The 25,402-nt window shown below is 32.6% G+C and overlaps 1 protein-coding gene across 2 annotated transcripts in view; it reads right to left on the reverse strand.

Annotated features, from left to right (window-relative positions):
• The window catches only part of Pez (protein tyrosine phosphatase non-receptor pez), a 54,301-nt gene extending 30,768 nt beyond the window's left edge, over positions 1-23,533 (reverse strand). For both annotated transcript variants that reach the window (XM_074177109.1, XM_074177110.1), the window contains exons 1-6: positions 23,374-23,533; positions 22,913-23,285; positions 22,689-22,857; positions 16,098-16,342; positions 7,699-7,918; positions 5,280-5,499 (exon numbers count right to left, since the gene is read on the reverse strand). In XM_074177109.1, the coding sequence (XP_074033210.1) occupies positions 5,280-5,499; positions 7,699-7,918; positions 16,098-16,342; positions 22,689-22,857; positions 22,913-23,265 (1,207 nt within the window). In that variant the 5' untranslated portion in view covers positions 23,266-23,285; positions 23,374-23,533. The remainder of the gene's footprint in view (positions 1-5,279; positions 5,500-7,698; positions 7,919-16,097; positions 16,343-22,688; positions 22,858-22,912; positions 23,286-23,373) is intronic.
• Between the last annotated feature and the right edge of the window lie 1,869 nt (positions 23,534-25,402).

The raw sequence follows: 25,402 nt of genomic DNA on the forward strand, positions 1-25,402 counted from the left end.
ATTTTCATTAAATATCAACGGTTAATGAAAATACCTTGTAGTTTTTAAACTGCTTTTAAAAAACGTTTTTTGATTGAAGTTTTTATTAATTCTTTATTATATTTTTTAAACAAAATCATCTAAACAAACACATCTCCTAGCAACACCTAGCATACTCCATTTGAAGGAAATTGTAGGGCACTACATTACACCCCCCTTAAAAAAAAATTAAACGCGGAAATGAAATCTTCTTCCAAAGCGGGTTACATAATTTGATTTTTCTGGATTTTCATTTTGATTTTCTGATTTCTTCTTGAGAATTCCATTTGGTGTATTTGGAAATTTTGCATTTTCAGGTAAATTGTCATTTGATGATTCTATAAAAGCTGGCTTCAACCTATCAATCGATATATTCTTTCTTTTTCCATTCACTGAAAGTGTAAAATATTTGTCGGTTCTTTCTAAAACATTGTAGGGACCAGAATAAGGAGTTTGCAATGGTTTTTTAACACAATCTGTTCCATGATGACTGGACTAATCGTTGATTTTTATGTTTCTCATGGTTTCTTGTGAAGTTTTCAAAAATTCTTTTTGAGATAATTTCTTTTCCATTGGTTAACACAAAATCTCCTGGAACACGTAACGTAGAACCATACAATATTTCAGCATTATTTAAACCATTTAAATCTTCTTTTGGAGAAACTCTAATACCATATAGCACAGTGGGGATATATTCGGACCATTTTTCAATAGGGTGGCATTTTAGTGCAGATTTCATTGATCTGTGAAACCTTTCTATCATTCCATTTGAACTTGGATGGTAAGGTGTAGTATGTATATGTTGAAAACCCATGATCTTTGAAAACTCCTTAAAAAGTGCACTTTCAAATTGTCTTCCTTGAATTGTTGTTACTCTGGAAGGAATACTGAAATGAGTGATCCAGCCGTCATAAAATGCTTTGGCAACTGTTTCTGCTGATATGTCTCGAATTGGAAAAGCTTCAACCCATCTTGAATATCTATCAATACAGGTGAGGCAGTGAGAGAATCCATTAGATGTGGGTAGTGGTCCAACTAAATCAATATTTACATGTTCAAATCTGGTATCAGGTATTGCAAAATAGCCGGTTGGCCTCACAATATGTTTGGTTACTTTAGATTTCTGACATGATATGCAACACTGAACCCATTTTTTAATTTGTTTGTTCATATTTTGCCAAACAAATTCATTCTTCATCAGTCTCAGCGAGGCTTGGATACCTGGACGTGACAAATTATGAATTTTATCAAATATCTCTCTTCTGAAAGGTTCAGGAACATATGGTCTGATATTATTGGTTGAAATATCACAAATTATGTTGAAATTAGTACCAGGATACTCCTTAAGAATTTCAGCCTCCAGCATTATTTTCATGTCAGGAACAGTTCCACCAGGATTGACATTGAAATATTGAAGTAGGTTAACTATCTGCTCTCGCGAAAGGTTTTGAAGTAACTTGACCATGGTTTTATCAAATGCGAAAGAACTATTCACTTCTTGGGGTCACCAATTGTAGTTTTTAAACTACTTTTAAAAAACGTTTTTTGATTGAAGTTTTTATTAATTCTTTATTATATTTTTTAAACAAAGGAAATTGTAGGGCACTATAACCTAATGAAAAGTAATTTTGCTGCTATTTTGGGGTCTATCTTGTTATGCAGAAGTTTCCAAATCAAACCTGCGCCATTGAATAATTGTTCGCTACGATCAATAGCTGGTGGTGCCCATAAAAATCTACGTGCTATCGGTGATTATAAATTGAATTATTCTCCTTAAACGCTCCACCATTCAGGAGGGTTTTGTCAATTTTTACCCTTTTTTTACTACGGTGAGCACAGCTCCTGGGCTACCATTTTCCTGTGTTTCTCGACTTTCATCTTTGCTTGACGAATCCTACGTCATAGCAAGATTGTTCTTTAACCTTGACTTTCTGACCAAGCAAGATGTCCCTGGTCCTAGTTGTTTCGTATATTTTTTGAAGGAATAATTCTTTTAGATCCTTTGGAAATGAAAGTACCGCCATTTTTAGTATACCTCATTCCTATCATCAAAATTTCTTCTTTGATCTTTTCCTCAGTCACTGGTGTGAAAAGTTTGTGCTTATAGCGAGGGTCTAAGTAGGTAGCGATGACATGAATTGTTCTCTACTAGGTTAGAACATTTTCTTAACAGTTCATTTTTCTGAGTCGTGTCTGCCTGGCAAATTTGATCATCTTGTGATCTTGAATAATCATCAATTTTTTTTCAAGCATAATAATCAATGGAATTACAGATTGCTGCTATTTTCTTGTGTGGCTTGTGTGGCAAAAAGTTTCAATATCTTAATGGAATTTTCAATGATTTCCTACTGTTCCGGCAAAATAGGATTAATTTAACCGTCATTGAGAAAACGCTCGAACATGTAAAATATACTATTCTATCTCGTTATACAATCTTGGAAGACTTTAATGTGAGGTTGGTTTAGTTCGACTATTTTAATGCTTTCTTGCCAATCCAAACAACTGAGAATAGCAAGTTGCATCTTATGAACTGTACAATCTATGTTATTCAATGCTGCTAATCACACAGCTCTTTTCATATTAGATCCTTCGCCTTGAATTAAGCAATGTGCTTGTTATTTTTTAATATTTCTTTCAGAAAGCATCGTGTTAAATTTGGCAAAAAATCATGTCACCAGTGTGACTGCCGTCTAAAGTATTGTATTTCAGTACAATTCTGTAATATTTAGGCCTCAACATAGTGTGTGTGTGTGTGGTTTAAAATTTTTTGGCTTTGGGAGAACCAATTAGCCAGACTGTTTTAATAAAAAACTATTTGAAAGTAACATTGAGTAGTAGCTCAAACATAGATTTTTTTTCTCGTTTTTTGCTTTTTGAATTTTCATTTCTGTTTGTTTTTGTATATTTTTATTCTTTTCTTTTTGTTTTTGCATTTCGATTTTTTTTTGTATTTTTTCTTTTCAAATAAGTGTTTTTTTTATTTGTTTTATATTTTTGGTTCCCTTATTTTTTTTTTAATAATTTTATATAGATTTTTTTTTAATGCGTTTGTATATAATATGATTCAATTTCTGTTTACATTTGAATATATTGTTAGTAGTACTATAACTATATTTACAATCGATCATTCATACTTTAATTTTGCATCTTATTAGATGATTGTATAATAATTTGTATATATTTCTGTTGTTTGAAGTTAACATACAATTCAAGTTTATTGGAAAAAATATATTATGAAATTGCAATTCAGAGTAAAGGGTATTTATACTGTGGATGTGGTGCGAACACTCCAACATGATGTGATTGAGATCGCCTCAACATAGAAAACAAATTAAAATTTGGAACACATATTAGTATACTATGAAAAAATTATCCTCGAATTGTTATGCAATAAGGTCTATCTCTAACTCTTTGCGACTATCACTCTGCTAGAAAAGCATACTTTGCACTTTTCGAATCCCACTTGCGGTACGGAATTTGTTTCTGGGGAAGCAGCTGTCAAAACTTATTAAGTCAAGTTTTCATAATACAAAAAAGAGCAGTGAGATTCATTACCAGAGCTAGAGTGCAAGATTCCTGTAAGCCTCTTTTTTTAGCACATCACATCTTAATAGTCTACTGCCTCTTTATTTTAGAAACAGTCTGCCTAATGCTCTTACATAACATCTCGAACTCAACTCAGAGCTATGCCACTCGTCTCACATTCAATATTCCTTTTCCTATCCCGTCAACAGGAAAAATTAAAAATTCGATTCTTTATAATAGCAAAAAATATTTCAATAATCAGAAAGTTAACATGCTACAAACAGTTTCGAAAAAGAGTAAAAAAACTTCTGCTAGATGAAGCTTATTATACTATTGAGGAATTTCTTTCGGATGACTTCGCAACTTATAATTCCAACTTATAAAATTTTTCATCAGACTTTTATCCATAGACTTTTTGAAGTGTGCTTGAGCCATATTAATATCTTATTTTAATTTTGACCTTTATTTTAATGTTTCTGATTGTTTTAGTTTTTAAGCCTGTTTTGTCAACATATAAACATTTTTATCATGCACAGACTTTTACAATAAACTTTTTGAAGTGTGCTCAAGCCATATTAATATATAGTTTTCAATTCTTGACCTTTATGTTAATGTTGCAGATTGTTTTAGTTCTTAAACCTACTTTGTCAATAAAACCTAAACTTTTATGACAATAAAGCATTTATGATTCTGATATTTCAGCAACTTTGTCGTAAAGATACGTGTACACAAAGTTAAACGGCAATTTTTGAAGTGCAATAATTTTTGCAATAAGCTTTTAAATTTGTTTTGAATTGTACTGGTTAGTGTCTCACTTCTTTTCCTCATTAAATACTTCCTCTAATGAGATTGCTTCTTAGCTTCTTGTAGAGGCGTGACAATTTTTACGAAAAAAATATATACATAAATTGAAATTCTTGAAATGATATACAAAAACAATTTATAAATATCTTTCATTCTGACGTTTCGACCAGGCTGCATCGGCCATGACCACATGACTCTGATTGTGATTTGTGACCACGCCCTGTGCAACCTAGTGAATATGTCAAGACAAATTTTTTTTTTTAATATTGAAATGAAGCCACCTTTAGTTTGTTACATACCTGTATTAGTTTCTATCTTCTGTATTTGCTGCTTTTTACTCGAGGTTTGATATGAAATGCTTTATTCAAATAGGGTACACCCTAAAAATATTTTGAAAAAACTATACTCTTTGTGCATAGATTCTAAATGATTTTTCAAGGACTTGGTGGAACGGCCCTTGCGAGAGTAAGTTTTATGGCATAATTTACAATCAGCCTTATCCTTATGTTCGTTTGCCTTGAAATAATTCCAAACGTCACTTCGCGTTGTGAATTCACTTTCAAATAATCATTCGACACCAGATGCTCAATGTTTACTCACAATTTCACGGCAACACTCCAAAACTTACATTTTCATATGATTAGTCCAACTAACTAAACACGCGTCGGAACTTGTCACCAAACAAAATCTCCCTTATTAGAGGTCAAAGCGCACTTGCATACGGCTCGCGCCAATGGCTGACCTCGTCCGCGACCTGTGTCACATCTGTATGAATATCCGCATTAATTATTGTGGATGTATATATTCGCAACATCCCTGAATCATACACCTGAATAGTATAAGATCAAAAATAGAAAAAACCTTTTAAATAGTTCATGCAAAAATGAGAATATCAGTCTACAAATATAATAAATAACTGAAATATAATGTACCTGATGAATTCCTATACTTCTGTTGAATGGCAGTTTCATAATCGGGAGCTGGTCGATATGAAGGTAAGAGACTCCGCAATGTCTCTAAGTCAGCCTGTTTATCAAGATCTAAACAAGATGTAGACTGTGCCCTATTACTCGAACTGGGCATTGATGATATCGGTCTGTCCCATTGTATGGAAGGGTTTGTCACATCCTCAGAGCTATCCATCTGAGTCAGCTGATCAAAAAGAAAAAAGATTTATTGCCATGTATAGTATAGTATACACACAGACCGCGCTACTAGTATTGAATCCATTTTAGTTATCCATTTTTAGTTAACCTTAACTTTTGAAAGACATGTGTTCAAATTACACAGCTGTCGGACTATTAGTTTGTGGGATAGAACATTTTGAGTGAAGTAACTTTTGTTAGTTTGATGAAAACGAATTTCGGGTGTTATCAAAACATTGCTTTTTACTGAAAAAACTGTTCCTTTGCACCAGAAAAATCAAGCGATGAGAAGTGGTTTGCTAAGTTCAAACGACATGAAGTGAGAACTGAGAACGATACTCGCAGTGGACGCTCCAAAGAGGCTGGTATAAACGAAAACATTGAAAAAATCCAGAAACTAATTTTTGATGACGGCAAAGTGAAGTTAATTGAGATAGCTGAGGCTCTAAAGATATCAAAGGAACGTGTTGGACATATCGTGCATGAATATTTGGCTATGCGAAAGCTCTGTTCAAAGTGGGTACGCGCGTGCTCATAATCGACCAAAAACAACCACGAATTGATTATTCTGAGCAGTGTTTGAATCTGTTCCACTTTGAAAACCCCGAATTTATGCAATAATATGAGACAATGGATGAAACATGTTTCCATCATTCCACACCAGAATCAAAATGATCGTCATCTGAGTGGACTGCACGTGGTGGAGTAACTCCAAAGCATGCAAAGACGCAACAGTCGGCTGGCAAGGTTATGGTATTGGTATTTTGGAATGCGCATGGTATAATATTCATTGACTATCTTGAAAATGGAAAAACCAACGACAGTGACTATAACATAGCGTTATTGGAGCGGCACTAGTAGTAGGGACAAACATAAACTATTCACATGTAAAACAGTGTTATTTACGTAATATTAATTTATTATTCAAAAATATAAATCTGATATAAAAAATTATTTTGTGCTAGTATAATGCCAACAAAGCATTGCTGTTTTGCGAATTGTACGTCGGATAATCGATATCCGGAAGAAAACGTATTTTTTATACCATTTATAAAACCTCATATTAATTTGAATTAAAGGGGTTATATTTTTAGGAGTGATAATTTTTGGGAAAGAAAGTTTTTGGCTTTCTACTACTCCATCTTGATACAAAAAACAAGGATGAGGGAATCTTCCAAGGAAAGGAAGGAAGTAATCAATTTTAAAATAAGTAACTCTATACATGGATGTGTAGATCATGCAAAGAAGTAACTTTCAGACACAAACCTCATATTAATGAGGTTAGATGTAAGAAACGGATACATGCTTCGAGGAGAGTGGATTTAACGGTGCAAAAAATTAATAAACATTCATATGTATGCTCTAAACATGAAATGAATAGTAAATTTTTCATAGTTAATTACCACTGATTTGAATGAAATATAACCTCAATCGTTTATTAAATCATATTCATTCATTATATTTAATTAAATTTATTTCATTACCATCTATATTTGATTCATATTTCACTCGGAAATAAATCTGAAATTCATAATTATTTTTAATTTCATTTATTACAGTTTGAATTTACCGCTACTCTTTTACTAGAGTCTGTATACTAACCTATCAATTAACTTTTTTCCAGTTACTTTTAAATTACGGCATGCAAGCCAACGTTTTAATGTTACAACATTGTTATCCTTTACAGTTGCAAATTTAAGTTTTTCTCCAGGAACATCTTTTTCTGTTGAAAACATTCTTTTTTAATTATACTTTACCATATGTTTATATGAGGATTATGCAGTGTTTGTCCCTACCGAACTACTAGTGCTGCTAGTGAGTGATTTTTCGTACTTCAGGAAAAAGGTTCGTTACATTATTGTAGGTTTCTCAAAAATTATAGTACATGAGAAATTGAACAAATAAACCATTACAAATTGTATTAACAATTTTACTGTCAACGTTTCAGCAATTAGTGTTGCCTCCTTCAGGGTTGTAATAAATATAAAACGGATACCAATACGTTACAAGGGTTAAAATATTGAATATTCTGCAAAAAACTACATACTTACAATGAAGAGGGCAGTAGTGTCAAATACAAAGTATTTAAACCAAAATTTGTTGAGGAATTTCTCAAGAACATGTATAATGTATACTGCTCAAAGACATTTTATCTATTTCTGAATGTAATGATATTCTAATGTACTGATATATTTTATTAAATTACCTCGTTTTGCTGAAATACTGGCGGTTGTGAAGAACTTTTGTCAGTCTGGTCAGTATTCATCTCCCACTGTCGGTAAAACATGTGTTGTAAAACACAGAAACGCCAAGCATTTTTTGCAGTTTCCACATCCGAAAATAGAAATCCTGCTTTTTCTGTGCCCACCAAGGATTCTATGGTGAATTCTCTTTTATGATTGATCACATTACTAATGTCTGACCAACTGAAAATTAAAAAAAAACTCAAATTTATGATTTCCAAAAAATAAGCAATAATGATTCTCATTACCCAATGTGGAGAGAAAGAAATACACAGCAATTTATCACAGTGCTGACGAGCTTGGTGCAACTATTTTGATTCTTGAAGTAACAAATCCGAAGTTTGAAGCATTATTTTCACTAGTAAACAGTTGAACCAATGGACTTTTTTACAACTAAAAGTGACTTTTGTAATGTGATCCCCAAATTGGGAATCCGAATTGAAATTGTAAATTGATCCATTACTAATTATCTGACATCCATTTCAAACCTTTTTTTTCTCGGACCAAAAAACGCATAAGTATCTACCATTCACAAAAAACTGAATTTGAGAAAAAAGTATATCCACTGATAGTCAAGGGGCTCATCTACACATTCTCAGCAATTATTCCACCATGAAAAATAAAAATAGGCAAGTTTTCTAAGGTTGGAAAGAGGGGTTCAGTAATTAGTACTGCATAGGCTGTTCAAATGTTCTTCATGGAAGCTTGTCTAGAAAGAATAGATGTGATACTAATAGAATAATTCAAAATTTGTTTTAGTATATGACACAAAAAGAGCCAATGATGATGAGAAGAATGTAAATGATTTTAGTTTGCCAAAGAATAATTGAAGGTGAGAAATGATCTCATAGAAAAACTGTAAATTGCAAAAAAAAGTAAATGGAAGAACACTTGAAAGTTGAACTCAGCATAATGTGAAAGACTTTTTTATTCCAAGCTACATAGAAAAACCATTGATTTTGAAGATGAACCGAACAGAAATACAAATATAGGCGGAAGGGGCACGTTGATATGATTCTAGATTGAACAAAGAAATTACAGAGCTGAATATATAAAACAATTTTCTGAAAAAAAGAGTAGATAAAAATCAATTCGGTGAAGAAATTGAAAAATTCAAAGAAACAATTGAAAATATGATCTCATCTATATATAGTGTGACCCCTTTTTAATGGGCTCCCCCCTAAAATTTGAAGTTGTAAACCGATTTCAATATTTTTTTTTTTAAATGTCAAGTACTAAAAGGTCTACCTTGGGACAAAATTTGAAATGTTTATTAAAGTTTCAGGGCATACTACGATAATTTTTCTTAGTCGAAAATCGGGATTTTTTATTAGCGATTTTTTTATTGAAAAAATCACTACGCCACTGGATTCAGAGTGCCTCTAAATAGGTGTGACCGAAATTTTATGAAAAAATATTCATTATTAACAAAGTTATGACAACTCAAAAATTAGAAAACTCACACAGCTAACAGTTACAAAAAACACCCTATATCAACAGATATAGCCATGAGAATATTTTTTTTTATGATTTCAACAATAAAGTGCCGCCAGATGAAAAAAAAAACAAATAGCGTAAATATTTTTAATGAAAATAACGGAATTACATTCAAATTTTCACGCAAATTAACTAAAACTAAGACCTAATATTTCAATTTAAATCTTAGTTGCCATCTGTTTAAAATCTGTTTTTCCGTTAACCAGCTGTCGCACCCCTACGAACGACAACCCTCAGAAGTCGAAACTTGTGCGAGCTAAGGATTAACGAGGTCTTACCTTTTAACGTGTGATCCAACACGGGTTGGACGATAGCAAGTGAAGATCGATCGTTCAGACTAGGGCTTGAACCACCGACCAACACGGCAGTCAATTCGAGGAGTGAACAAAGCACCCACGCCGAACCGCTTGGCTACCGACCGACCATGGAAATGATATTACAGTTTGACACTTGTGAAAGATTTAAGTGTACTATTGCCAACAATATTCACCTTACAGTTCTTCGAATTATTTTGTGTCATGGCTGCAAGATTGAGCGTAAGAGAGAAAATTGAAATTGTACGCCTTTCGGGAGATGTTAGAAGTGCTAGAGAGGTTTGTAGAGTATTTAATGAGAGACATCCAGATCGTCCTCGTATTAGCTGCGGTACGGTAAATAAAATAAATAAAATATTCAATGAAACTGGTGCAATATCAAAAATGATGTTAAAAAGTAATCCTGTACAAAGACGAAACAGGAATGACAGGAATGATCAAATCATTTTAGATTATTTCGGAAATAATTCTAATGCCAGTATAAAGAATGCCACTTTAGATTTGAATATTCCACGAAAAACTATTCGGAGATGTCTCAAGGCGAAGAAAATTAAACCTTTCAAGCCAAAATTTTTACACACACTTCAAGAAGGCGACGAAGCAAGGCGCCTGGAATATTGTTTATGGGCCCAAGGGGAATATTTAAACAATAGAAATTTCCTAAAAAATATTTTATATACCGACGAAGCCACTTTCACTACAAATGAAGCAGTGTCATCACAGAATTGTCGATATTGGGCAGCGGATAATCCTAACTGGGTAATAAACTGTAAAAGCCAGTATTCCCAAAAAATCCACGTCTGGTGTGCGATATTGAACGAACGAATTATTGGTCCTTTCTTTTTTGAGGAAAACAATAATGCGCAGAGGTTTCTAGAATTTTTAAACACAGAGTTTTGGGATGCTATTCACGAGCTGCCAATCAATGAATGATCAAATTTAATTGTCCAGTTAGATGGGTGTTCAGTTCATTATGCCAGAGCTGTGAGGCAATGGCTTAACGAACATTTTCCAAACCGATGGATAGGCCGTGGTAGTCCGTTTATAGAGTGGCCACCCAGATCTCCAGACCTCACAGATTTGCACTTTTTTCTCTGGGTACTTCTCACACAAAAGGTTTACAAAAACCGCTCAACAGATAGAAATGAACTTTGTGCAAGAATTCGACAGGTATGTGCAGATATTAGTCCTCAAGAACTAAGGAACGTAATCAGGAACATTCGTAAGCGCTACGACACATGTATCGAAATACGTGGTGGATTAGTAGAGGCTACTAGAATATGAGTTAGAATTAATTGTTGCACTGAATCGAAACATTTCAATAATTAGTTATTAGTTACGTTTATTAAAATTTTTTGCTTCATTGTTAGTTGAATTGTGTGAATGTAATTCCGTTATTTTCATTAGAAATATTTACGCTATTTGTTTTTTTTTCGTCTGGCGGCACTTTATTGTTGAAATCTTAAAAAAAATTATATATTGCGACTGCTAGCTGTGTGAGTTTTCGAATTTTTGAGTTGTCATAACTTTGTTAATAATGAATATTTTTTCATGAAATTTTGGTCACACCTGTTTAGAGGCACTTTGAATCCAGTGGCGTAGTTATTTTTTCAATAAAAAAATCGCTAATAAAAAATCCCGATTTTTCAGAACAAAATTGTTCAAAATTTAATCATCTTCTGATGATGCTAACTTGGTTGGCGAAACGCGCGTAGAGAGCCAGCATTTTTGTTCTAGCGAGGGAAAAGTGTTTTCAATAGGGATAGACGTGAAGATTAAAAATGGAACCAGAGAGGACTTTCTGGAAATCTAAAGATTCTCCAAAAGGTACTGACACTGATATGGAAATTAGAGAACATAATATCCTACCTACCAAGAGAGCTCTCAAGGAAGATGACAGAATGAATTATTCCCTTAGCGATATTAAAAAGAGTAATCATTCATAACGAAAAGCTTTTATTGATTCAATTAGATTTTTATTTACTAATAAAATAAATTCGCATTTCCTTTGAAATCTAATAATACCACCCCTATACATTTTTATCAGATATCAGAAAAACTCCTGCGGTTCAGAAAAATTACAAAAAAAAGTCTGCATCATGGGAAAATTGGGAATGCGGATATGACAAGTGTATCAAATATGATAATTTACTCAAATCGTTTCAGTAAGAGTCACTCGGAATTTCAATGATCTTATTGCATATTCAATCAATTCAAAACAAAGTAAATGAGTTAACCTAATTTTCAGAACAGCAACAATTACCAAAGATTGTTCTTTTAACCGAACATTTGTCGAATATTGACAACCCATTATATATAACTGGATATCATTTAGCATCTAAATACTGTGGGAAAAATTCATTGCGTGAAGGAACTCTTATTATGGTTCATGACTCTTGTTATGGTCTTATTATGGATCATGAGATTGTACAAATGAAAAATCTAGTGACACTCAAACGTTGATGAACATGTTAGATTGCCTTAATCTTGTTATGTATGTGGATGAGGTGACACGGATTTCTCAAGTATTGTCCACTATCATTACAGATATACAATATTACAGATTCATCAAGCTCTGTTGTCAATCCTGGATTATAAGATCATGAAGCTGTTATTTGATTCATCCCTTGTTAGGAATCACACGTTAAAAGGTAAGACCTCGAAATCCTTAACTCGCACAAGTTTCTCAACTTCTGAGAGTTGTCGTTCGTATAGGGGCGACAGCAGATTAACGGAAAAACAGATTTTTAAACAGATCCCGAATAATTTCGAAAAGGATATCACTCATAAAGAGAAAAAATATTATTTGACAAATATACAAAAAAATAATTGCGGAATTTTATAACCTGTGTAAAAAAATTCAACATAATCTTGTATAGAAGATAGAAGATCCGATGAATTCATTTCAAGAGTTTTTTGTTAAAATATTCAATAAAGTATTTCCTTTGCAACTGATCAAGGAAAGAGCGCCGAGTCATGGATAACAAAAGGAAGAAAAAGCATAAAAAAATCTACATTACTTGAACTGTATCAGGAAATTTCATAGCAACGTTGAATTTTTCATAACATATTTCAGAAAATATCACTTTATTTTCAAAAAACCATAAAATTTGCCAAGGATTTATATTACACAAATAGGTGAGCAAATAAATACCAAGAAACGTGGGCTATTATCAATCCAACCCGAAGTAGATATAAATTTAAATTTATTGAACATACATTATTACTCAATAGTCACTCAATAAATCAAAAATATAAAATCCACTGTTAATCCTATGGATAACTTGAAATTCTCTGGTTTTGTATGAGACTGATTCAATTGAGTTGGTATTAGTTCGAATTGAAATAAAAAACAAAAATTCTTTAGGTGCTGATAATTTGTCATCAAAATTATTGATGCAAGTGTCAAAAGAAGCTTTGATTTTGTCCACGAACAAAATATTTGCCACTGGTTGTGTCTTTATAGTTTAGAGTGTACAATTGCGATACTTCTTCGCAAAGGAGGCTCCACTGACGATCCGAACCTTCAGATCTGGCTGTGCTTGATGAAATTCCATAACTTATTCAAGTAAAACTTTATTGTGAGATATGCACTATACCAGGGTTTCTCAAACTCATTGGTTCCTATTAGAACTTCAAGACCACGGGAACCATTTTGAAAAAAATAGCGACTACTACAAAGAAGCAATAGATACATTCTCAAACTTATACAATGAACTAACAATGATTCATTACATTCAGCAATATATACCATTCTTGGTATATACTTGATTGAGTACCTGAATTTACAGTTCACAATGCGGATGTGCCAATTTAAACACCGGAGAGTAAATTAAATCGATTTGATCATTTAACAGGTTGCACCCGCAATGTTTATGCTTGTGAATTTCCAAGGATTCTAAATAATTGACTTTGCAACCTTTCCTTGCATAGGGCAGAATTTCCGTATCGTTTAGATTCGGAAACTTGTGAATGGTTTGAAAACGTCAAATCATTTTTTCCTTTTCTGAAGGACGTTTCATGTTCAGCATACCGTTTTTGGAAATTTCATCCGCATCGTCTCACATAAACACTATTACACTCCGGACACTTAAGTTTATAAACTCCAGATTTTTCCAACTTGTTGACCTTATCTTTGGCATTGGAAAGGAAATGAGATAACCTGGCATGTAGTCTGAATGCTACTTCCACATTGTTTTTTCTGAAGAAACCTGCAGGAACAGAAATAATCACAGGTTTCTTCAGAAAAAACAATGTGGAAGTAGCATTCAGACCACATGCCAGGTTATTTCTATTTCAATGAGGTCGACAAGTTGGAAAAATCTGGAGTTTATAAGCTTAAGTGTCCGCAGTGTAATAGTGTTTATATGGGACAATGCAGACGAAATTTCCAAAAACGGTATGCTGAACATGAAAGGTCCTTCAGACTAGGAAAAAATGATTTGACGTATTCAAACCATTCCTTGACATGCAACCACAAGTTTCTGAATCTAAACGATACGGAAATTCTGCACTATGCAAGGAAGGGTTGCAAACTCAATTATTTAGAATCCTTGGAAATTCACAAGCATAAACATTGCGGGTGCAACCTGTTAAATGATCAAATCGATTTAATTTACTCTCCGGTTTTTAAATTGGCACATCCGCATTGTGAACTGTAAATTCAGGTACTCAATCAAGTACCTGAATGGTATATATTTGGCGAATGTAATGATTCGTTGTTAGTTTATTGTATAAGTTTGAGAATGTCCACATAGGACGAAACTGCAGTAACGTTAGTTACAATTAAAAGTGGTAAAAAACATAGAAATTTTCATTTCTCTTTTCATTATGATCTCCTACCACATAGTAATGGCTACATCCATCTTAAATTCTACTATATCTGTGCTTTTATACTCCAGTATAGTGTCTAGTGGAAATCTCACAATAAAGTGTTACTTGAATAACTTTGTACCTATTTTGATTGTAAAAATAATTGAGAAATTGGTAACAAGTGATCAGTTTCTTGGAGAGACATGAAATTTCAACTGCTGAACAATTTGGTTTTCGATTTAAAAAAATATCAGATGCCATTTTCAATTTTTTCAAAAAGATCTATGGCAGCTCTCTCACTATGACTTTCAAGGTAAAGAGCTTGATTGGTTCAGACCATACTATGCAGGTTGAAATCAGAGAGTGGAAATATATCTCAAACTGAAGTGTGTGGTCTTCCTCAGGGGTCAATTCTGGGCCCATTTCTTTCCTTTCTATTTATTAATGATATAATCAGAATTAATATTTCTGGACGATTTACATTGTTTGCAGACGATGCACAATAATTGTCAAGTGTCTATTACTGAGAAAATAAAAATTTGGTGTGATGCGAACATGATGATGCTGAATATATCCAAAACAAACCTGATAACTTCTAAACTAAATTTAGATCAGATTAAAGTAATTAATCAACTGATTGATAACATTCTCTGTTGACAGGGATACTAATGAGACTGTGGATTATGCTGTTGTAAGCTACTAGTTTATGTGTTTTAATTTTTATGATTAGCAGTTCTAAAAAAGATTATCGATTTATTGGTTTCAAGCTCCATTGTAAATTTTATGTTTTGGTTACTGGAATTGATGAATTGAAAACAGGCTAAAACGTCGTCCATTCATCTGTACCATCAATTGATTTTTTTAAAAAGTTGGGTGATGTCGAATAGTTTTTTCAAATTTGTCGGTGAAAATTCCAGATAGTAGTGGGCTTAGAGGGTTACCCATTAAAAAGTTTTGCAAGTGGATATCTGAATGAATTAAAGGGTGTGTGATTTTTCAGTAGCATTTCATGTATAAAATTATAAAAATATAAATTTATGATATGGAACAAAACAAATTTGGAATTAAGTGGAAGTTCAATATTGAATATGTTTTCAATAAATTCCTGTGACTTCTATATACGTAAAAGAGATGAGAAGTTTGTGTACTTCTTAATGGTATTTACCAGGAATTCTAAGATTTTATACGATGGTGCTGTTAGGAACGAAAGTAATGGCCTGATATTTATGAAGTTTGATGAATGACTATAGTTGCAAAGTATGTAGGTTTGATATAATGTATCTGAATCTATGTTCAGGTTTAATGAGGGAAGTGGCTTGTTGAATGAAGAGTTTTACCATGGTTTGGAATTTGTTGGTGGGATCTTTTATTGAAATTACAGAATGGCTGTATTGTATAAAATCACATATTTTGTTAATGTATATGTCATTAGGAATGACGATGACTGTATTACCTTTGTTTGCTTTTGTAAATTTTTATATGAGAGTAGTTGTTTCGAAAGGCCTTTGTTTTTGTTTGTATCTGAAAGTAATTTTTATGCATGACTTACACATCTTTAAAAAGAGTTCATTTTGAAATTATATGCTTTCTTTCTTCCTTTGAAAGTTTCCCACATTTTGTATAAAAAAATGAAGAAGTAGGAAACCAAAACACTTCTTTTCCAAAACTATCTCTCCCAAAAATAAACCCCTTTCAATTTATATCATAGTATATATATTCTCCTGGTTATTCAAACATACCTGAACTGCCTTCCCTCTTTTCCTCCAGGATATCCAATATAAACCCCTGTAAGAGAAATTCCCAAAAGTGTATCTGCACCATTTTCGTCTTTGGCAGAATAAACTTCTTCCCCATATCCATCCAATCGTTGACAGGCACAAATATAGTATTCCTCGGCAGTGGCTTGAGGCAAATTATGCAAAGCTGCATGTTGTCGGCTAGCTGCTTCAGTGAGGGTTTCCAAAAGAGATGGGTCTGTGAAACTCTGAAAAAAAAATTAGTTAATAATTTGGTTTACTTATCCTGCCTCAGAAATATTTCTTCCAGTGTCAATGAAATAAATTCAAATACATAAATATATAATGGTACTTTTTTATTAATAACAAAAGCTAAATAATTTCACATGGAGATTTCAAAATTGCCTTGAAACGAAAATACTAAAACATAAAAAACATCTCAAAATGTTTGCACTTTTTATAGGCCAAACAATATAAAAATGAGAAAATGAAATGAAAATCAACAATATTTGTTTATGCAGTCCTACCAACCCTAAAATTACCAAAATCATAATTGCTAAGGGTGGATTTGTGCACTAGTTTTAAGTAAAAGTTTCAAGTTATAAACATTCTTATGACCCGTGCACATTTATATTATTAGTGGGGAAGTGGGCCTATTCTAATAACAAACTCTATTTTCCCAAGAAACTTATACATCACTTTAGGGAAAAATTTTAAATATTATTTCATTATGCAAAATACATCTTTGTTCGAAACTGGTTTTTAGATTGATTTATCTTGAAGGGATGTACTGAAGTGTGTTACGCTTAAGAACATCAATCACCTCATTGAAATTCTATTCGGAAGATTTTATTTTATTTCTACTTTTCAATCACACACATTAGCTTCTTTTGGCAAAAATTTCACAATTAAATGTTCTTCAAATACGTTATAATGGATTTTCTCCAAGTATCGGCTAGTTCCATCCATTTATTATGTTACATACATTTTTAGTTCGCTCCTATTGTTTTAATTTGAAAATACATTTCATTATTTCATTTCGCAATTTCTGTTATAGTTTTATTGTAAAAATTTTAGCTGGACAGCAAATAGCTACTAAATATTGCCAACTTGGCAGGCACTGATAAATATTAATTAAAAAGTTATGCCAAATATATTATCTTATGTCGAATAATATCGTCGTTTTGGAGGAAAAGTGAGCTAAGCCACACAACTGCTGTTTGTAGAAAAATTGACAGTAAAGTTTTACTTGATAATGATTCATTCGTATCTATTTATTTACCTTAATTTAGTGAAAGCTTGCTCGGATATATATTGAGTAGCCATACTTGAAGACTGGCAGCAAATCAAATCAACTAAAAGAACAATTTATTCAGGTCAGTCTCGACTTACCTAGACTGTAGGTTAATGGACTAACACCTATCAGAAAACAACTACTCCCCTGGCTAATACCACGAAGGGCGTTGCATTATATCCGACAGGTGTCAGTGCAGGAATCTTCACTGAAGTATTTCCTGCATATGCTGTTGGCGATACAATTGCTGGAATCTATTTTAAATTATAGGAACGGACACGCAGACCGGTTTCGGACTATTTGGCCTCTCGTCAGTGCAATATATGTGAAGTTTTCTTTTCTTATACGAGGAGTTTGGTGAATTTGGATATGCGGTTGATTAGTACTTTGTTTACCAGATGGGGCGATGACAAATATGTTGTTTGTTGTTCACTTCAGCCTATTTCAAGGGATAAGGAATTCGATTTTTATTTATGGAATAATATCATCAACTGTAGGTTGATGATGGCCACTATCTTGCACTGACGAGAGGCCGAATAGTCCAAAACTGGTCTGCAAGTGTGTCCGTTCCTATAATGGAAAATCAATTCCAGCAGTTGTACCGCCAACAGCATATGTAGGAATAACTTCAGTGAAGAATCCTGCACTGACACCTGTCGGATATATACCAACACCTTTCGTGGTATTAGCCAGTATATAAGTTGTTCTCTGATAGGTGTCAGTCCATTAACCTTCAGTGTAGGTAAGTCGAGACTGGCCTTAACAAATTGTTCTTTTAGTTAATTTGATTTGCTCTCATATACTAAGGCCGTTTACTTAGAAACTGACAATATTAAAAAAGTAAAAACTCATTATCACTGGTGATAAGATAATTAACACTTAGCTTCTTTCACCACCTTAATATAAGTAAGACTACATAATTTATGTTTATGCATGTGAAAAGAGCTAAGTGATAATACCGGCCACCCCACCAATTATGGTCATAATGGTCTCAAACCCTTAAAAGGCACATTACATATTATCAAAAACGAACAATTACAACTTGAAACTTTTTTATTTAAATGATAATCATAATGTTTAAAAAATTTCAAATTTATAATTATATCACATACAAAAAAATATATATTGAAGGAAGTCATGTAAAATGAATATATCTAATCAAATTCATCAGAGTCAGAGTTGGTGCTCTTAGTAGTTTGCAGTTTTTAGTAAAATTGATGGTAGACGGACGGTATTTCATTTGTGCTACATATAGAAATGATAAATCTTTTAATTTTTTTTCATCAATTGAAAGGCGGAAGTCGTAGAGTTGGTCAACATTATTTGCAGTAAATTTTTCTTGGGTTGGCAACCTAATGCATAATTGTTGGAAATCTATTTCACTTAACTGGTTTTTATAATGAATACAGGGTTTTCATGATGAGCGTTAATTAGCCGTTTCTGGCAAACTATTCAACGGATCAACCTGAATATTCCACAGTATGCATAAGTCAATATGACCTACACGCCTAAAATATTTTAGACGAAGCGGCGTTGTCGCTTCTACTATAAAGTGGCGGCTTCTTTGATTTTTCAAATGGAATACCCCGTATATAATATCATATTATGATTCATTATCACTTTGTCAACAAATTCATATACTATTTCCCTATACCTATCTATTACCGTTTAGAAGATATAAATTTATTTCGATATTTTTGCACTAAAACGATCAAATTTGAAATGGAGTGGAGTGATACTATGAGGATCTTCACTCCGAGTCATATTTTCATTTGCCTCATACAGGGTCTTCAAAAAATGCAGATACTTTGATCTCATGAAAAAATGAGTGGAACTCAATTTTTTCAAATGGAACACCCTGTATATTTCAACATTTTTGAGCTCTACATCCAATTTTAGATTAACTTTGTTCAGATAATACTATTTCTATTTTGAACCGTTTTCGAGATAAACTGTTTCAAACGGAAATTGACATGGTTTCCTTGTTCATCACTCATTTTTGTAAAACAGATTTCGTTTGATGTTTCTCAATTAGTCACAGATAATACAATGAAAAGATAATTATTAAAATACTCCTCAACCCGAATGAAACTTCTCTTCAAACAATAGTTTTATTAACGCTGAAACACGAACTGAAAATAATAAACCCATAAATTAATGAGTTAATTTAATCGTCAGTGTATTTCAGAATATGTTCGAACACATCTCCACCTTTACTTAAACAAACATGTAATCTCTTTAAAAGATTGTCATGTGTAGCGCTTCTGATCAAGTCTGGAGTCAAACTATTGAAAGCAGTCGTAACTCTCGATTTCATATCTTCCATTGTTATTATTGGAGTAGAGTAAACCATATTTTTAATGAAACCCCACACGAAATAATCTAATGGATTGCCATCTGGTGTTCTAGGAGGCAAACGAAAAGGTCCATTATTACCAATCCATCTGTCTTTGAAGATTTCGGTTAAAGCTTCGCTGACTGAATGAGAATTATGGGTAAGTAGGTAAATATGGGTACGTGTATGGTACCATCCATTTGGTACCATACACGTTCTCTTCCTGGTCTATTATTTTAAATCATTTGAATTCCATTCCTCAGTAAATCTTCATATTTTGATGCATTCAAATTATCATCATAAAACTCAATATAAAAAATTGACTCATTGAATTGCCATCTTTCTTGAAAACCCCTTTGGCGGACAACATAGGAATTTTCTGGCGCCCAATAATGACTGTTGTGTCAATTGAAAACTCCATTTTCTGTGAACTTGGCCTCATCTGTCCATATGATATTGTCAAGGAAATGTTCATCCTCTTGAATCTAGACAAGTAACCATTCAAAGAATTCCACTCTATGAGGTAAATCAGTCTCTTTCAAATGTTGGACACAGTAGAACTTATAGGGATGCCATTTATGCTTATCAAGAATTCGACAAATTGTCATGTAGGGTATACCTATCTCACTTTCAGCCTCGTGCAGAGAAGCATGAAAGTATCCCAAAACTGTTATACCATTGTCATCATCATCCACTTTAGTCTTCTTACGGATGATTTTTGGACGGAAGGTTCCATTCAACCTACAGTTTTTTAGTAGTCAATTTATCACATTATTATTCGGCTTCGGAAGTTGTGGATATTTTTCATAAAATACTCGGCATGTTTTACTTGCAATTCTATTGCACTCACCATAAATTATTAATAAATTCAAGAAATCTTCATTACTGTAACCTAATCTTGACATTATTCTATTATAATTGGTAGCTATCACAATCAGTCAAAACCACCAACGAAAGTCTGACGTTAAATAATTGGTTTATTTATTTTTCCAAAGCACACTATTAAAAAATAATAATGTGTACTGTTGTATGTTAGAGACCAATACCTCAATGTATACAAATTGTAACTTTTTCTAAGGTAGGTACATACCAATTTCGAAATGACTGATCTGAGACAGTTAAAAAACTGGATCGAAAAGAAATATTACTAAGTATAAAAAAAATGTTGAATATCCAAAATAAGTGATGAATTCAAAAAAACGAGCAAGAAAACCACGTCAGTTTCAGTTTGAAACAGTTTATCTCGAAAACGGTTCAAAATAGAAATAGTCTTATCTGAACAAAATTAATCTAAAATTGGATGTAGAGCTCAAAAATGTTGAAATATACAGGGTGTTCCATTTGAAAAAATTGAGTTCCACTCATTTTTTCATGAGATCAAAGTATCTGCATTTTTTGAAGACCCTGTATGAGGCAAATGAAAATATGACTCGGAGTGAAGATCCTCATAGTATCACTCCACTCCATTTCAAATTTGATCGTTTTAGTGCAAAAATATCGAAATTAATTTATATCTTCTAAACGGTAATAGATAGGTATAGGGAAATAGTATATGAATTTGTTGACAAAGTGATAATGAATCATAATATGATATTATATACGGCGTGCTCCTTTTGAAACATCAAAGAAGCCGCTACTTTATAGTAGAAGCGACAACGCCTCTTCGTCTGAAATATTTTAGGCGTGTAGGTCTAATTGATTTATGCATACTGTAAAATTTTCAGGTTGATCCGTTAAATAGTTTGTCAGAAACGGCTAATTAACGCTCATCATGAAAAGCCCTGTATATAATGGTTAATCTATTTTAAAATGTAACCACTTAACATCCAGCCACCTCATAATATTTCCATCTACATTTTTATTTATGTTTGTTATTGATTATTTGCTATATATTTTAAAATCTAGGAATTTAGTGTAATCTATTTTCTTCACAGTATACGGAGGATTACTCAGTTTGGCAGTTCTTGCCACTGTATACCACTGATCTGGAATGAATATATCTGTTTTCCTTTCTCTATTTTCAATAGCAGAATGGACACTGTCACATTCCATTTATAAATGTCCAGACTCCATAAACTTTTGATTGATAACTTTCAAGCTATCTAAGAAAAGATAAAGCTTTTATAAACATCGCAGACAAAATCATATTTTCATTCCTCCCAGAAGCAGTGTCAGAATAAAATGTCACATCAGTTACTTCAGGAAGTAAATAATGAAGTAACTGCCACAAACAGGTAGCTACTTCAGATGCTTCTTTAGTTCTATCAGTTTCGTGGCACATGAAATTTGAGACGGTTCCATCTGCACAATTGCCCAATTCCAAACTGAGGAGTAAGTAGGATTTTTTCCAAATCCGTTGTGTATGACATGAAGCTTATATTATTACGAGTCCCTTCTTTGTCTCCTTTATTGTGATCTTGGGCTTCTTGTTTTCCTTAAATATGTAACTAAAAATAATGTTGACTTTTCAATTTTTCATCCTTTGATTTGTTTTTAAACTGAGTGCTTTATTGCATTGATCTTTCTTGGATCTATGGAAACCATAATTATACTCTGTAGTGAAAATATGCTTGTAGTGGGTATTTTGCAAAGCATCACCACCAAGGCGACAATATATCAATTGTTGATGAGTGTTTAGATCTTAAATTTTCAATATGAACATAAATGTATATTCATTGTGATGATTTATAATTTAAAGTTAATTTTTGTTTTCCTAATCAATTTATTTTTCAAAACTCTTCCAATTGTGCCATTGCCAGAGCAGGATCATGAATAGGCCCAAAAAATTTTAATGCTTATGCATGGTTATTGCCACATAAAATCCTTTTCACTTTACATTTCATAAATGCCAAAAAATTCATTCACCAACTTACCACTCTGCTTTACTTTATCTTACTCTACCTTGCCTAATCATAAATTGGTCATTAATCCTCATACCAATTTTTTAGTGTTAAGTAATTCTAACCTTCGGAAAAAGTTGAAAATCCTTCAAATAATGTGAAGTGTGCCTTTCAGCATCAAAATTCCCAAATTCCGCTTGCATGGAGTAGCTTGCCAGCTCTACAGCTTGTTGAGGTGTGCAAGAAATTCTTCCTTCTATAATATCTTGCTTTAATTGTAAGAAATAATGGTATCTACAATAAGTTTTTGCATAAACCCCAACTACATTAGACTGAATAATCATCTCACCTGGTAACTTCATCGTTTATCAGTCGAACTCCGGAAATAACATAATACATTACCCTCAGGTACACACTTAACCCTCTAGCATATTTATCAAGTTGACGTTTTATGGGTCGATCCAATTCTAGCCAACAAGGATCATTTTCACTATGACGGCTTACATATTGCAGTCCGAAAAATTTTGACTGATTCAATCCAAGCTTCTGGCACACAATATCCAAACAATCTTGGCCAGTACTATCTGAAGACAGGGTGCATTCTACTATTGTACCGTCGAGGATTTCAACAGATATAACAAAAAGCGATTTTGATACAACATTGTACTGCCTAGATTTCTTGAGTTTCAGTTTGAAAGGCATTTTACGGACTCCTTAAGCGACTACAACAAATTCGCAATCATATAAATGTATTTTCGAAATGTTTACCAAACAGTGAGATCTAAATGAAACCATGTTTTATTTACGCACTTCTATTCCAAAAATAACAATTTCCAGGATACGGCATTTGTATAAAATTCTAAAAATATCACGTCTTTCAAACTTAAACACCTATATATATATATGTCAGTTTACATCTTCGACAACAAAAAAATCTCTCTCTCTCTCTTCTTTATTGGCCAACAAAAAAAAAATCTATTTACTATTTATGTCAAATATATATGTTGAGTTGCCAGTTGTCAATGTTGTCATTTCGAAACGTTGCTATTGTTGTGTCAACCGTCGAAACCGATAAAAATTTCTAACGAAGAAAGGCGCCAGTGTGTTCGACAAATGATGAGCAGCGAAAGACAGCAGATTCGTACAGCTGAATATACGTTTAATGTCATATGTTTATATTTTTTTTTTGAGGTTTACTGTGTTTTGAAATGCTAAAGTTTGAATATGTGGAAATAAAAATGTAATATTTTTTGGTGTACAGGCTAAATTGGTTGTTAAAACGGGCGCCGAAAAGAGTGTTCTGGTGTTTGGAAGCAATGCATTGTTTCAGTATTTTTGCACTCTTTATATATATGTTTCATTCAGTTAGATTCAAATACGTATGTATATGCAAAGAAGAAAAAAAAGACAGATTGTTAGAGTTTGAAAGGATATAAAATTTGTTTGAATAATACGACAGAAAAATTGTCCTTTGAACCGACTGAGTTCATTCATGCAGATAAATAATTCCAAGATTTAATATCTGATATACAGGTTCATCCCCAAAGTATGCACCATATGGGAAATTTATTTATGAAGGGTTTTTCGTCAAAATGATATTTTTGATAAAAGTCTATGCATTTCCTAAAACTAAACATGCACCAACAAAATACAGTAAAACACACGTAATATACGAGGAGTCTTCAAATATTTGATTTGAGTAAAGTACTCTTATTTTGAAAAATTAAGAGAAATGTTATTTAGAAAAGTTGTTGAGCATAACATCTAGATTTGAAGTCATGGCCATCTAAGTGAAGTTTTATTTTGTTCCCGGTTTTTTAAACGGAGACTACGAAAAAAATTGCTAAAATGATAAATGGACAGCATCCTGGCATACGACGATTTATTTTAAAAGCCTCTAATATTACAAATATTACTATGGTGTTAACCACAGTCAATTTTTTTGAAGAGAAAAATAATTTTCGAAGTTTATACAATATTGTAACAAAGACTTAATATTCAATAATATCAAAACACAAAACATGAAAACAAAATAGATATTTCGGAACAAACTCATTGATTTTCTGGAGATTTTCTTGTCCAAAATAATTCTCCAAAATAATCTCCAGAAAATCAATAAGTTTTTTCCAAAATACCTATTTCATTTTGATGTTTTGTGATTTGATATTATTGAAAATTAAGTTCTTGTTACAATACTGTGTAATTTTGAGTAATTTTTGGTTTTAACAAAAAATAAAATTAACTGCACCAAAAACTTTGAAAATGACTTTACTCTTCAAAAAAATTGACCGTGGTTAATACCGTAGTTTTGTAATTTGTAATATTACAGGCTTTTAAAATAAACCGTCGTATACAGGATGCTGTCTATTTATATCGCTAAACTATTTTTTTTCGTAGTCCCCATTTTAAAAAATTGGTTAAAAAAATTAGATTTTACTTAGATGGCCGTGACCTAAAATCTAGATGTATTTTTAATGCTGAACAACTTTTCTAAATAACATTTCACGAAATTTTTAAAAATAAGAGTACTTTACCCTTGTCTTAAAATGAAATATTTGAAGGCTCCTCATATATTACGTGTGTTTTACTGTATTTTGTTGATGCATGTTTAGTTTTAGGAGATGCACAAGGATAACTTTTTGTCGAGAAACCTCTAATAAATAAGTTTCCCATATGGTGCATACTCTAGGGATGACACTGTATAATAATTTCGACCATAGTATGTAAGCTAAAGAAGATTTTAAACAAAAACGATCAACTGCAGCTAACAACACCACCAGACTAGACACCAAAACACGCTACACAAGTTGCCTTGTATTCAGGGTCATCCAGTTCCGGG

The sequence above is a fragment of the Leptinotarsa decemlineata genome, unplaced genomic scaffold, assembly GCF_025532065.1.
Source record: "Leptinotarsa decemlineata unplaced genomic scaffold, Ldec_3_MD MMD2_tig00002159_RagTag_RagTag, whole genome shotgun sequence".
Taxonomy (NCBI): Eukaryota; Metazoa; Arthropoda; class Insecta; order Coleoptera; family Chrysomelidae; genus Leptinotarsa; species Leptinotarsa decemlineata.